Source organism: Callorhinchus milii, unplaced genomic scaffold (genome assembly GCF_018977255.1).
Source record: "Callorhinchus milii isolate IMCB2004 unplaced genomic scaffold, IMCB_Cmil_1.0 Scaffold5, whole genome shotgun sequence".
In the NCBI taxonomy this organism is placed as follows: domain Eukaryota; kingdom Metazoa; phylum Chordata; class Chondrichthyes; order Chimaeriformes; family Callorhinchidae; genus Callorhinchus; species Callorhinchus milii.
In genome coordinates, this window is record NW_024704746.1 from 14716466 (window position 1) to 14731712 (window position 15247).

Consider the following 15247-nt stretch of genomic DNA (forward strand, 5'->3'; position numbering starts at 1 on the left):
AAATGTGGTGGTAATAATAATAATAATAATAATTATAATAATCCTTGCATTTGATATAGCGCTTTTCACGTCTTCTCAACGTCTCAAAGTAAAAAATAGTGACTTTGTGTTCCTTTCCCAATAAATGTTTTACTCTCCAGTTCCGACGAAGCTTTCGGTAAAGTCAATTTGAACTACAGAACAGAAAATGGGTTGTCTCTTCTTCACCTCTGTTGCATTTGTGCAGGTAAGTAGCCATTAAGGGGCCTCTGTGAAAGGACTGCCATTCCAACAGTCTAGAATCAATTGGTAAATACAGATTAATTTGCCTGTAATGATGTTGACTAGAATTATAGGTTCTCTTTGTACATTCATTTTCCCTAAAGACTGATTTTGCAGCTCATGCAATTCCCAGCTTTTCCTATATGCAATTATTCTTCAAAAGGTAATAAATCGCATGTCAGGACTCTCATGCTAAAGGGCTTACGACCATCAAGGCTGACAAGAAGTGGATTCACTGCTCTCCATCTAGCTGTTTTCAAGGTGAGTATGAGAAACCACTGTCAGTCAGATGAAGACTTCATCATGTATATGAATATCTTCATTATAATTATTATTAGTAGTAGTAGCACTATTATTATTATCATGATTTATTTGTTCCAGAGTAATTAAACAAGATTTTTATAATGTTAGATACTTTTTTTCTTGATCAGCCAGTTGCCTGACATGTGCGGAAACCCATCACCAAAATTAAGTGTATCCAAATCACACCGAGAATTCCATGCACCCCAACCACGAATGTGAATTGGAGAGATAGACTGTTGAAATGCTGGAATGCATAATTCATTTAATAATATACGGTTTAGGGAGGATGGAAAGCTTGTTCTTATAATCCATGACACAACAGTAGCCCATACAACTTGATATGTATGTAACTGAAAGCAAATTAAATTATAATCGGTTTCAGTGGATTTTGAGAAGTGAAATAATATAAAAATGTTCAGAACATGTGCTAATTATAATATCTGCCTTACATTCTACTGCCTTTTTTATGAAAAAAAAGGCGACACTCCAGAGCAAATGTGAAGCCAAACAACAGAGCACAAACCATGGTATTGTATTGTGCTACTGATTTTCTTTCACTCGGGCCAAAGACTTTATTAACTCATTTGCGTCGGTACTACTCATAAGTTATAGATCCCTCAAGCTTGTGAGACAAAGTCATTTCAGCACTGACACCTGTGAGATATGGTTGCTTTGCGGAGAAGGAGATGAATGGAAAAAGAGTTACTGTTGATAATTTAATTTAACTTCAGGCCAATGCAGAACTGATAACCGCCTTGTTGCATGGTGGAGCTGATATCCAGCAGGTTGGCTATGGTGCTCTCACAGCCCTTCACATTGCAACTATTGCTGGCCATAATGAGGTAAGACATTTGTTTGTAACAAGAAACAGAAAATTATATGACACAATCTGCAAATTACAACAAACTTATAATTTATATCTGGTCACATTGTGTTTATTCCCCTTTATTTTTCCTCCTCTAACACGATTTTACAAGATAATTGATAGTGAAGTTCTTTCAACAATAACAAGTTTCAATGTTGTTTTTGTAAATAATGAATGTTTCGGTCATATGTCTCCTTGTGGTTCTATATATATTCTTTAAAACATTTATTTTCCCTCAAAGTGTCTAACCTATTTCATTTTAGAGTGCAACACTAACATCTTTTTTGGTTTTAAAATTACATTTGACAGAATATTTCCTTTTTGTCTTTCGCTGCACATTATTTATCTTCTAAATTATGCTTATTTGTGAATCTAAAAAGTTCTAGAGAGGAACAGCATAGTTATTTTTTCATGGTGTTCACAATAAGAAAGAAAAACTGCTTCATTAATATATGATGATGTTAGGGAAAGCTGCATTTCATGTGTTTGTGTGGAAAGCAACATTATCTTCTGAAAGAGATGTGCAGTGGAGTTCAGCTTCGACACCTCTGTTTTTTATGCTATTCTACATTTCTGTTACTTCCCACAGGCTGTTGACATCCTATTGCAACACGGAGCATATGTCAACGTGCAGGATGCTGTCTTCTTTACTCCTTTACATATTGCTGCTTACTATGGTCATGAACAGGTAAAGCACCAGCTAATTTAAAATCATCAAAGATAAATGACAAAGATAAAAACAGATAAATGACTATCTAATTAAGAACGACCAAACACAGATTTTACATCTTTAACAAAGGCAGAATTCTAGAGAAATCATGCTCATTATTGTGTATTCATGTGGTTTCATATTTCATTATTTGTGGAGCATAGTTTTGTTGAATTAGTTAATGCCACTCTCAAGTAATGACACGCTCTCTTGAAATGTTCCATTTACTGGAATTATAGTCTTTATCCATCTTCTCAGATGCTTCACAACACAATCGCAGCAAATGTCTTGGTGTTATTCTCCTGCTGATTTTGCCCTTTACATCCCATGTTTTAGATTCGCTCCTAATATAAAACTGGATAAATATTCATGAATTGAGGATGATTAAACTAAATTGAATTCACACTTTCAAATATACAGTCCATTCACTTTACAGTATATTCTGTCAAGCGCTTTGAGGCTTGCTGGACTGAAAAGCTTATTCTTAATTTGTTCTTCTGTCTCACTAGCTGGAAAGCTTTACCACCATTTTAATATATATCAACGGAAACATCATTGTAATCCTCAAAGGTAAAGTTACTGACGAATGGAAAATTCTAATGCTTAGATCTCTATTCTCTATAGGTTTATAAATTGGCATTAAAATTGCTAACAAGAGGAACATCACCCATTTTATGGTTTTTGCACATGTTTGAGCTGTGATCATTGAACATAAAGTACTTTTCATTGTGTATCACAATTATGTGTGTGTGTGTTTCAGTTGACCAAGCTGCAGTTGAAGTTTGGAGCAGATGTAAATGCCAGTGGAGAGGTAGGAGACAGACCACTACATTTAGCCTGTGCAAAAGGGTTTCTTAACATTGTCAAACTATTGCTGGCAGAGGACAGCAAAGCAGATGGTGAGATATCACAGATTTATTTAATTTTGAATGTACAGTTGTGCAGGTCCATGAGATGATTTATGTTATATTAAGAGTGTTATCTAATGTGGCCCCTTATGCATGGAATCTGGTGTTAGGATGTAGCACAGAAGTTCTCTATAACTGATCTCGAGCTTTCTACAACATCCCAATGGATATGTCTTATAACAAGTGTTTTCTTGCATATTTTGGTGCATCACATCTTTTATTAAATTGCCTTAGATCATATTAAACACCATGCTGATAAATTACAAAACATCAAATGGAAATTAAGACATTATTATTCATTTGCATGACAAAAACTAAAACAAAGAGTTCAAAGTGCAACATTTGAATTTCATGTAAGTGTATTGACACAAGACTGCCCAGCTTCTCTCGTAAATTTCTTGATCATTGCCATTCTGAGAGGTATGAATATTCATGACTCTATTTTTTTCTTTAACTGATACTATAACTGGTCTCATTCTATTCAATTACAAGTAATTCAATCCACTTTTTTTAGCATTGGCAAGTATTTTGTTAAATGTATTTCATCCTTAACGGTGCCAAATGAACTTTCCAAATCTCTGCACCCCATATAGTTTTCAAACAGCCTTTATTTACGATATAGTTTAAAGAAATTGTTTTTAGTACTTCTGAGGCAAACGCTGGCAAACATGAAAGAGGGGGCTGGAAACACCTTCCTCTCTAATTTTATCTCCTTTCTTTTGGAAAATACTCTGTCGTTACTTGACATTTCCCCCCAATCAGTGGAGTAGATCAGATCAAGCCTTCACTTAAAGTGGTGGTGCCATTCACTGGTATTTTTTTCCACTGTGTCACTGTAGCATTTTTTAACAGCAGTACATGTTTAATTTAATTCTTATAAGCTTCTTTTGCTATATATTTAATTATTATAAGTTATTGTTAATTGCTAGCAACAGACAAAACTAAATTAGTAATTAATTGTTATTTTATGATGTATCAGTGAATGCTCAGGACAATGAAGACCACGCACCCATTCATTTCTCTTGCCGATTTGGTCATCATGAAATTGTGAAGTACCTCTTACAAGGCAACTTTGACGTACAGCCTCATGGAGTGAATATCTATGGAGATACACCTCTACACCTGTAAGTTAGCAGTTTAATTATGTCTGTTGGTAGTGTACTCAAATTCAGTACTAATAAGCAATCTTGCCTTTGTTCCGTAGGGCTTGTTACAATGGTAAATTGGATGTTGTTAAAGAGCTGATTCAGCTATCGGGGACAGAAAGCTTCACAAAAGAAAATATCTTCAGTGAAACAGCTTTTCACAGGTTAGCAATATATAATGAAGTGTATGAGAGGGGATCTGTAAAAGACATCTACTGCATTTCCATAATTTGTTTTACATACCGAATAATATAGCTGAGCTATAATTGTCATATTGTCATTTACGAAACAACTTTTGGTTCCAGTGCCTGTACTTATGGGAAAAATCTTGAACTTGTGAAGTTTCTCCTCACTCAAAATGTCATGAGCATAAATCACCAAGGAAGGGATGGACATACAGGTAAGATGTGAAGGGGTTCTGTCCAGTATCTCCTCTCAGTTGAATACAGTGTGTAGTTTAGGAGATTGTAGAATGGAAATAGGGAAGAAAATAATCTTGTTTGTGATACATGTTTTTGTAATTGTAGAAATGTCACTTTGCAGTATCTTCCTCACCTTCCTTTTCCTCCATTTGTTGACTGCTAGGAATAAAAAAATTGCACTTTCCTGGCCTATTCTCATTTAGCATCCAGTCCCAATAGTGGGATTAAATATATAGAATTTTTTTTGTGATATGGATAAACATTAATGAACTGTTGCTTTATCATCAGGTCTTCACAGTGCCTGCTACCATGGCCACATTCGTCTTGTACAATTCTTATTAGACAACGGAGCTGATATGAATTTGGTAGCCACTGATCCTAGTCGTTCCAGCGGTGAAAAGGATGAGCAAACCTGTCTGATGTGGGCCTATGAGAAAGGTGCATGAGTTAACACACAATGAAGTCGAAAATATGGCATCTGTAAACCAGAAGTCAATGCACTATTTGCAAATTCTCTTTTGCGCCTGAAACTCTGATCATCTAACAAATTTGCTCACAAATTTGCTATAGATATCTATACATATATGTATAACAAAGTTTTTTTAAGAAAAAAATCAAAGTTCTAAATGTCTGCAAAGGCTATTTGGCAGCTGATGTTTTGTTCTGACCTTTTGTTTGACTCTTGGAGCCTTTTATCAAAATGAGAAAACATTTGAAAGCAAAAAGCTGGCTAAATCATAGACTTAGAAGTTGCGATCAGCCAGCAGAAAGAATAACCACCCCAAAAAATCAATAGAAGGCTAACTATTGTATAACTTAAAGCTGAAATAACACCAGGTCTTGTTCTATTCTCACAAATAGGAAATTAGTTTAATAATACAATTCACCATGTGCTCAAATGTGAGAATGTTTACTTCAAAGGTCCAAAACAAAATAAATGTTTGCCTGCTTATTTATTTTTGAACGATTCTGTTGTAGGTCGGCTGCGAATGTTTGCAACCTATGTGTTTTCCATTTAGCTCTTATTGGAATAAAGTAACTTCGAAGGGAGCTATTGTCCTTTCTGCACTCCGCGCAGTGAATTGGTTGCTGTGAGCTAAGCATTGCTCTGCTCATTTTGCTGTTAGCAGGATTTATCTCTGTACACTCCAAAAATAATTTATTTGAAATTTCTAATGAAATGTTATTTATAATTCAAAATTGCATTAAGTTATTTAGAAATACAGAAGGATAGATCAACTAATTTTCTATTGAGAGTTATTCTACCTCATATGGAGCAAGGGACAGAACAATCCTCCATGGTGCTTTTCAGTTAGGTTTTTGTTCAGGTTTCTGCTTGAAAATTATGTTTAGATTCACCATGACACTATATATAATATGATTAGCCTGTTACTCAGCAGTTATAAATAATTTAAGTGGTTTTAAGAACTGTTATTAAAGCGCTATTATAGATCTGGTTTTAAAGGTCACTCTGCTCCTTAAACGATTTTTCTGCAAACACTTATTCATGAGCTGGTTTAAGATTGACTAATCCAATTTTGCTTTGGACTCGGAAGGTTTTTCAGAGAAAGAAGAAGTTCATTACATCTGTTTGATCTGCTTCAGACTGTAGGCACCAGGATAAGTGTTCCAACTCACCTGCATCATCCACTTCCTCTCATTTAGAATTCAGTTAAGAGTGGAAGTTGAATTTATACAACAACTTGATATTTATATACTGCCCTTCATGTAGGACAGTGTCTTAGAGCACAATATAGGGTTTCAAGATTTCAATATTTGTTACCGATAACACATAAAACTTTGAAAAGGTAGTCAATAAGATCCTAAATATTATTTTCAAGCTCTCTGGGATGCTACCCTGTGTGAGAGGCACTATATAAATGCAAGTTGTTATTGTTTGAGAGCACCGTAATATTTAGATATAAAACATATGTAATGATTTAAGCAGGTATATTGCTTGCAATCTGAAGTGTGCATATGTTATATTCCTTTTCCAGGCCATGATGCGATAGTAACTTTGCTTAAACATTATAAAAGACCTCAAGATGAATCTCCTTGCAATGAATATTCTCAGCCAGGTGGAGGTAAATCCATGAGTTTGTTTTTCTAGCCTTTAGATAACAGTGGGTGGCAATTAATTGCATTTCATGAGATGATTTATTGTGATAAGGATCAGTAATGTTAATAACAATTTTAATTGGATTTTAATGTATTTTACATACTTCTGAGCCATGAATAAAGATAATTAGATTTAAGTAAAATCAATGTTAATCTTTAACTTTGATGTTTCTCTTACAGATGGTTCATATGTCTCTGTTCCCTCACCACTTGGAAAGATCAAAAGCATGACCAAAGGTGACAAAAAGCATTACTCTACAAGTCAAATTGATGAGATTTGTTATGGGAGATAAATCAAAAATAATGTGTTCATCAATTTCAATTGGGTCAACACCATAATTCCATAAAATGACAAACTTTGAAGAAAGGAGATATTGTTATGTACTTAATTCATATAACTGTAATGCTGATTCAGAGCCATTTCTTTCTTGCAGATGAAATGCAGTAAAATATTTTACATGTACACTAATTTGCATGAGTGTGCTTTTTTTGCTTAAAGTAAAGCACGATTAAAAATTAATTTTAACAATTAGAACCTCACCAATTCCAGGCATCAGTCAAAATGACTCACCTTTGCTTTTCACTCCCTGAGCAAAAGCCAGCAATGTTAAACAAGCTTCCCTTGCTATGCCATGGTCAAAATAACAGTAATAATAATCCTTGAATTTGATATAGCGCTTTACACGTCTTCTAGACGTATCGAAGCGCTTCACAGAATATACTGTAAAGTGAATTGACTGTATATTTGTGGGCGGCCAATTAATTGCGCACAGCACTGTCCCAAAAACAGTCATGGATTGAGTGACCAAATTATTATTGTTTTTTGATTTTTTTTGAGGGATTATTATCTCTGGAAAAGTGACCCACCAATCAAATAACAACCAGATTCCTACTAGGTAAACAGAGGCGTAAGGAAACTTGCCCAACATTTCACCCTGCCAGGAATCGAACCCAGTTCTCTAGCTTGCAAGGCAAGCGCTCTAACCACTGAGCTTCAGGACTCTTCTGTATCAGTAATACACCAATTGAAGAGTCATGTTTACAGAGCTTCAATCCTTCTCTCTTGTGCCACCACAAAATGTAGCAATTTCAAACCTTCCAAATATATGCCATATAAATTGTGTTTCAACTTTGTAACCTATGCCTTGCTCAATATACAATTCGAACTTTGAAGCAGTGAAATATGGCTTCAATAAATCGTTGTTTAACTTTAGATTTCAGATGTAAAATTATTGCTACTGACTATATGGTTAAGTTGAAATAGATAAATTGACGTTTGAGTAATATAGTATTGTTATATAAGATATAATATAACACCAGCATCACATTACCTGCTCTGCTAATTTTCTTACAGAAAAATCTGATGTTCTTCTTTTGAGAGCCGGTCTTCCTTCTCAATTCCACCTTCAACTTTCAGACATCGAGTTTCATGAAATTATAGGATCAGGTAAAAATGGAAGACTTTCAATAAGTCCATAGTAGAAAGTTTGATTTTTAAAATGACAAAGAACAGTCTGACATTAATGATTTTTTTTTCCCACCTCCAAAATACTTAGGCTCTTTTGGAAAAGTGTACAGAGGAAGATGCAGAAATAAAATTGTAGCAATTAAAAGGTGAGGTTTAGAATCTTTTGATAACTGACATAACATTTCAAAAGAGCACAAGTAATTTTTACTATTGTGTCTGCATTTTTTATTGTGACTATTGATTCACACAGCCTTGTTTTGTTTATTTAGTGGTAATTTCATTGATTGCTCTGCGCAATTTATTGAATTTCTTCACATTTTGTTAGATATCGAGCCAACACGTATTGTTCCAAGTCTGATGTTGATATGTTCTGTCGGGAGGTCTCCATTCTTTGCCGCCTCAACCATCCCTGTGTCATTCAATTTGTTGGTGCCTGCTTGGATGATCCAAGTCAATTTGCTATAGTAACTCAATACGTCTCTGGAGGATCTCTGTTCTCTCTATTACATGAACAAAAGAGGTAGTGTTCCCATTTTCCAATGTTTTAGTCATTCTTTTAAAATAAGACGGTGCCTTAAATTAGCAGAAGCTACTTTTTTCCCCAAAAGATTTTTTTTAAAGACATTGTCCCATGCATACAATATTTATTATTAATATTATTTATAAGAGTGGAATAATAAGATGCTACAATAGGACTGTGAATACCAGCCTATAGAGTATATTTCCATACTTTATATTTCAGGCCTTATATTGTCCAGTAAATCACATTATTTGCTGCAGATTCCACCTAGTTTAGATCCTTTTTTTGCTTCGCATAATATTTAACATTCTTCAACCCTTAGGATTATTGATCTGCAATCAAAATTGATCATTGCTATTGATGTGGCTAAAGGTATGGAGTACCTTCATAATCTGACTCAGCCAATTATCCATCGAGATCTCAACAGGTATGTCAATCTCGATATATTAAATTTATTTGGATGTTGTAGAGCTGGTATTTAATGTGTGGCCATTCACCATAGCTGTGTACTTGTTAAACCCTGCTTTAGAAAGTTAAAAACTGAAATATGTGACACACTGTCATCACCTTATAAAGTGTTCTTATCAGTTCTGATGGCTAAAGCCTATCCAGGAATCTGAGGATTCATTGTGGCAGGCCCGATATGAATAGATTTTGTAGCAAATTAGAGAATTTTAGGGTCAAGTTGTCTTTTGGCTGTAGCCAATCCATGAATTAAGGAGATGCAAAGGAACCTTTAGCATTGGCGTCGCCCAGTATTATTTCACTCAGAACTCTCAATTCATCTCATCTGTCTGAAATTTGTGTCCTCCTCCAATTTTTGCCCTCCTCCAATTATGTTCATGTTAATACTAGCGTACACTCAACAGAATTGAACAAGCTTTCTCATAGCAACTACAGAGGCACAAACGAATGTAACAGATCTAAACTCTCATCCATCAATAAACAAGCATCTGAATCTGAATAAACACATGCAGCACTTATTGGTTATCCACGTTTTTATTGTCGCACCTCTTGTCCACGGTCTTTTCCTGTGATTTATTTTCTATGCTTTCTGATCAAATAAAACAATTTTGTTAATATTTTATCATTTTCTTTCTCATTTTGGATTCTTTAAAAGTACATTTAGAATTGAGAATCTACCAGTCAATATTACTTTTTATTGTTAAATAAAATTCTTAAATAAAATTCTGTGTTTCGTTTTATATCCGAGTGGCCTTAGATAAATGAAAAGTAGCAGATATGTACCGTAAAATTATTTACACCCACATTTAAATTTCTACATGTCAGAATTGTTGCCTTTTTATAAGCACATAAAAATAAAAGTACTGTCTATGTACAGGAATAGTGTCTCCATACGGCAAAGTTGTTTTCTTGCCATAAAGTAATTATAACCCCAGTTTAACTTTGTTCAACTCACATTTGATTCAGTGCGTTTCCAGGATAGAACCAAAGCCAATGCAAAGCCACCTTTTGAAACTGAAATGTTAAAAGTCTTTCAATCTGTGGACTGTTTGAATTCTTGTTGAAGTTTGAAATAATAACACTAATAGAAAATAACTAATATACACCAATAACATTAGAAAATAACTAATGTACACCTAATAGAGTTATGTTTTCCTTGATGGAAGTGTATTTATTGTATGCTGTCAACACACCTGCCAAATGATATCACACCAGTGCCAATAGTACAACAGCCGCATAAAGTAATATTTATATAAAAAAACTAAATGATACGAGGAATTTTTTAGCACATTGCACTGAGAATAACATTTCTTCCTTTCTTCAAACTGACAGTCATAACATATTGCTGTATGAAGATGGCCATGCTGTGGTTGCTGATTTTGGAGGTTTGATATTCTATGTACTATTCAAGTTAGGATTAAATGTATCTGTGTTGATGGATTTAATCCAAAGATGACTGAAGTGCAGTATATTAAATTTATAAGGGTACTCCTGGCAGGTAAAATATTATTACTGTGAATCTTAAATGTTGATATATATTAAACAATTTACAACACAAAATGTTGAAAAGCTTTTTTATATTTTCAGAATCTAGATTTCTTCTATCTATGGATGAAGATAACATGACAAAACAGCCAGGGGTAAGTAAAACATTCTAATGTTCAGAATGTATGTGAGCTTGGGAGTAGATAAATGTTTCTATTCTCTTGCTTGAGGTGTGTTAAGTTTGCACTAATGCACACAGCCAGAGTTAAATAAAATCCTTACACTCCCTTGGAGTGTTTTTCCTTTCACATTTTATTTCAGTTTTATTTTTTATTTCCTATACTTTTTCATTTTTTTACAACTTGCCAAAAGTGACCCTTGTATTTTATGCTTAATTAATCCCAAACATACACACACATACCAGCACAATTACCAATATTGCCTGCTCATCAAGTAAAAATGGATAAAAAATTATAGATGTTTTAAATGTTCTGTAATATAGGTATGCATTTAGCATTGGGATCCTTTTTTGGGACTACTATCTGTGTTCCTCTAATGATTATGACACACATTAATACCCAAGTGGCAAAATCCTTAAATGGCTAAGCCTACAAACATCACTTGTAAATAAGAAAAACAAAAGGGTCTGGCATTGAGAAACATGACTAAGCATACAGTTAGTTTTAAAACATTGCTATCTGTAATGAGTGCCTTGGGTAGAAGCAACACAAAGCATTGAGTAATTTATCATAGTTAAGTCATGTTAAAAATGACAATTGCAAACCAGTTACCTTTTGGTTTAGAAGACTGTGGCAGAATGAAACTTGTGCTTGCTACACAGAACCTCCGCTGGATGGCCCCTGAGGTGTTTACACAGTGCACTCGTTACACCATAAAAGCTGATGTTTTCAGTTATGCTTTATGCCTCTGGGAATTACTAACAGGTGAAATTCCATTTGCTCATCTCAAACCAGGTAAGACACAATGTATTAATATCCAACCAGGCCTGTACTTTTGCGTTATCAGTTTGAAATCAATAGTTCCTCTTATCCTCTGTGAAACAATGCTTTTATTTTTAACTTGAATTGGAGATACCTGTACAAATTTTAAAAAAGATTACTTTTGGTTATACTTGTGATTGATTTATTTAAAGAAATACATTAAAAGATATTTACTAAAGTTTTTCAGTCATCTATGTAGCTGGTATGTACATACAGATACCAGAACAGTTGAAACACCTTACCTTTGATCTGGTTTATTTGAATCAACTTCACTGTTGAACACAAGTCATTTTGTCAGTCAATTTGTCAAAGGGAAGAAATTATAAAGATATACTACCAAGTTACAAAGGTAAATGAGATGACCTAATTGGATGATATTTATAATACTGTTCGTATCTTTATTTGCTATGACCATTGGATGTAGTTTCAATATTATCAGATCCAAATATATTTCTTGTAATGCCACTTTAGTCTCTCAGTTTAATTCATCCAACGTCCTTTGTTAAATTTAGCTGCTGCTGCCGCAGATATGGCTTACCATCACATCCGACCCCCAGTTGGATATTCCATACCCAAACCCATATCATCACTATTAATGAGAGGTTGGAATGCATGCCCAGAGGTGAGTGAACCATTGTAAAAGGTCTATTTATAATTTATATTGCTTGGAGCAATGAAGCTCGCGAATCTCCTTGCCTAATGCACAGTCCTCATTTCATTCTGTTGAGTCCTGGCATTTGTGGTTAAATGCTCATTTTTTAAAAGTATGTGTAGGATTTATTGCAAAGATTAGGTGTGGGGTGAACTAGATATATTGCAAGTTTAAACTTGAATAATTCCACCTCGAGCCTCAGGTTTTCTTAGAAATATGCACTGAAAAATGCAAACGTGAAGTGTATTCTAGGTTTATATGATGTTTGCTAAGGTCAGTCAGTAGTACAGTGCTCTTGCATTATAGAATGCATATCTAATATGAATAGCACACATCAATTCCCAACCACTCCAAAATATAATCTGTGAAAACACACCCTGTTGAGTAAAGTGGAAAAGCTCGACTCTATTTGTCCATATCTCAGTATAATCTTGCATTGAAAGAAAGGCTTGAAAACTCAGAGTTACCAGTTTATTGACAATGTCTAGTCTCAGCTCTCTCTCCTCTTACATTAACAACAACTTGCATTTATATAACATCCTTCATGCAGGAAATTGTTTCGGAGTTCTTGTCAATGAGGTGGTCGGACCTTGAGCAAGGAAGTGGACAAGAGGAATTGACCGTATGCATGTTCAAAGAAGCAGGTTTTAAGCGAAGATTTAAAGACAAATAGATAATGGACAAGATGGAGGGATAGAGTGAGGGAGTTCCAGAGGTTATTTTTATGAAAAAGTGTGTACTGCCTGAGAGTCCAAAAATGGAATAAATGAAGACTTTCATCATGCAGTAGTGCATATCCAAGCACTCTTATTAGCTCTTTGATAGAAATAACACATTTCTTCCTCTGAATCTTAAATGCTATTAGTTCTTGAAAGGAATACTATCCATAATAAAATTAATGTTATCTGTTTTATTAAAATTATCTTGTTGCAGGCAAAGCATTCATTTAAAAAAAAATCTGACTATACATTTTAAGTTATTCACTTTTTTATGAAAGTATAAGGTTCATCAAAACTGGAAATACATTGTTTTTAAAATACTGATAAAATGTTGGTGTAAACAACGGTTTCTCTATTAAATATTTTGCACTTTTAAGATGTAGGAAAAAGAGAGAATGATTCAATGCAGAATTCTGCAATATAATTTTTTNCAACAAGAATTCAATCTTAAGGAACATCCTAATGTTTGCTCCACAGACCTTGCCTCCCTCCTCCCCATCTCAATTAGTACAGAAATGATCCATGTAATTTAAATTATAAAGAATTATGGCAGTTTTCTATAAAACAGTTTAAAAAGAGTCAAATTTAACCTGCAAATAGCTACTTTAGGTGAAAAGAAACTGTGTGTTTCCACGACCTTGTGTAGTTACCAATTTGTGAGAGCTGTTGTTACTACTTTGAATTACTTAACATTACTTAATATTTGTGGCCCAGTTATTAGAATTTTGCTGGCTACTTGAGGATCTCAATTTGTTCTTCCGATTCCAGTACAATTTTAAAGATATGAGATACATAAGTGAGCTAAATTGCTTCTAGCAGAAATTGTAATTTATGAAAAGAGAAGGTGCTCTGCTAATGGACACATACAGCAAATCATGTTATTAAACAACAACAACAAGGTTACATTTGTATGGCGCCTTTCACCTTGAGAGGATGTCCCAAGGTGCTGGACAGTGTACAGCATTTCAGACCCGAGCTAGGGGCAGGGCTGGATAAGGGAGGGGAGGGGAAGGGGGGTGACCAATGGCATGGTCGAAGAGGAGGGTCTTGAGGCAGGACTTGAAGGAGGCTAAGGAGGGGGTGAGGCAGAGTGATTGGGGGATGGAATTCCAGAGGTTGGGGGCAGAATGGCTGAAGGCTCTCCCGCCAATGGTGGGGGGGGTGGGTTGGGGGACGTGGAGCAGGCCGGATTGGAGGGGGTTAGGAGGTGGGGCGAGGCCATGGGGAGCTTTGTAGGTGAGCACCAGGATCTTGAATTGGATCCACTGAAGGATAGGGAGCCAATGGAATTGGGCGAGAATGGGGGAGATGGGGTCACGCAGTTTGGTTCAGGAGAGGACACGGGCTGCAGGAGTTGGGAAGGCCGACAAGCAGGGAGCTTGCATAGTCGAGCCTGGAGGTGATGAAGGCATAAACAAAAGTTTCAGCTGTCTGAGGGGTGAGGTAGTCGCAGAATCGGGCAATGTTATGGAAGTGAGCGAAGGCAGAGCAGGTCATGGCTTGGATGTGGGTAAGAAAAGACAGTTGAGGGTCGAACAAGACACCTAGGTTCCTGACTGGCTTGGTGAGTTGAAGTGTGCAACCATGAAGGTTGATGCTGCCAGAGCCTGAGGTGCTGAGGCGCTGGCCGAGCCAATCAGGAGGGCCTCAGTCTTGTTCACATTCAACTGTAGGAAATTTGCGCTCATCCAGGACTTGATGTCCGACAGGCAGTCTGTCAGGACAGCAGTGGTCCTGGAGTTGAGGGTGGAAGCAGAAAGATAGAACTGGGTGACATCCGCAATGCAGATAAGGAATATCACATGTTCAGAGTCTGATCTGTGCTGATCTCACCACAGTAGGCGTGTCATTTAGGAGATATTGCTACAATTGGCTTCAGTGCACCATGAGCTAAGGAAATGAAATTCAGCCGGACTCATGATAGCTCTCCACTGATCCTGCAGAAAAGCCTATCTGGATCAGATGAGGAGAGATTCTGGCTTAGCTGTGATGCTAACAGTCACTTTTTAGGCTTTTACAGAAGGAAGGAATGAGCATGATGGCTGTAATTTCTAGTATTGTGAAGATGCCTAGGAAATGTACCTGTTTTGCTCAATCTTATAATCATAACAGTGTGAAGGTGGAATACAGTTTGTGCAAATGGCTCCTCACAATCAACTTGCTTTACAATGAAAACAATGAATGCAATAGCTGACATCAGTGTGTG

The 15247-nt window shown here is 35.6% G+C and overlaps 1 protein-coding gene across 2 annotated transcripts in view; it reads left to right on the forward strand.

The window, feature by feature from the left end:
* Window positions 1-15247, forward strand: part of tnni3k (TNNI3 interacting kinase) — a 32899-nt gene that overhangs the window by 1038 nt on the left and 16614 nt on the right. Inside the window, exons 3-21 of one of the 2 annotated variants that reach the window (XM_007887277.2) lie at window positions 141-226; window positions 425-522; window positions 1296-1406; window positions 2019-2117; window positions 2899-3037; window positions 4026-4170; window positions 4251-4355; window positions 4497-4591; window positions 4902-5051; window positions 6611-6697; window positions 6912-6968; window positions 8086-8178; window positions 8288-8345; window positions 8525-8719; window positions 9042-9146; window positions 10517-10569; window positions 10772-10824; window positions 11511-11643; window positions 12183-12292. In XM_007887277.2, coding sequence (XP_007885468.1) covers window positions 141-226; window positions 425-522; window positions 1296-1406; window positions 2019-2117; window positions 2899-3037; window positions 4026-4170; window positions 4251-4355; window positions 4497-4591; window positions 4902-5051; window positions 6611-6697; window positions 6912-6968; window positions 8086-8178; window positions 8288-8345; window positions 8525-8719; window positions 9042-9146; window positions 10517-10569; window positions 10772-10824; window positions 11511-11643; window positions 12183-12292 — 1972 coding nt within the window. The remainder of the gene's footprint in view (window positions 1-140; window positions 227-424; window positions 523-1295; window positions 1407-2018; window positions 2118-2898; window positions 3038-4025; window positions 4171-4250; window positions 4356-4496; window positions 4592-4901; window positions 5052-6610; window positions 6698-6911; window positions 6969-8085; window positions 8179-8287; window positions 8346-8524; window positions 8720-9041; window positions 9147-10516; window positions 10570-10771; window positions 10825-11510; window positions 11644-12182; window positions 12293-15247) is intronic. The other variant, XM_007887279.2, reaches the window with a different exon arrangement.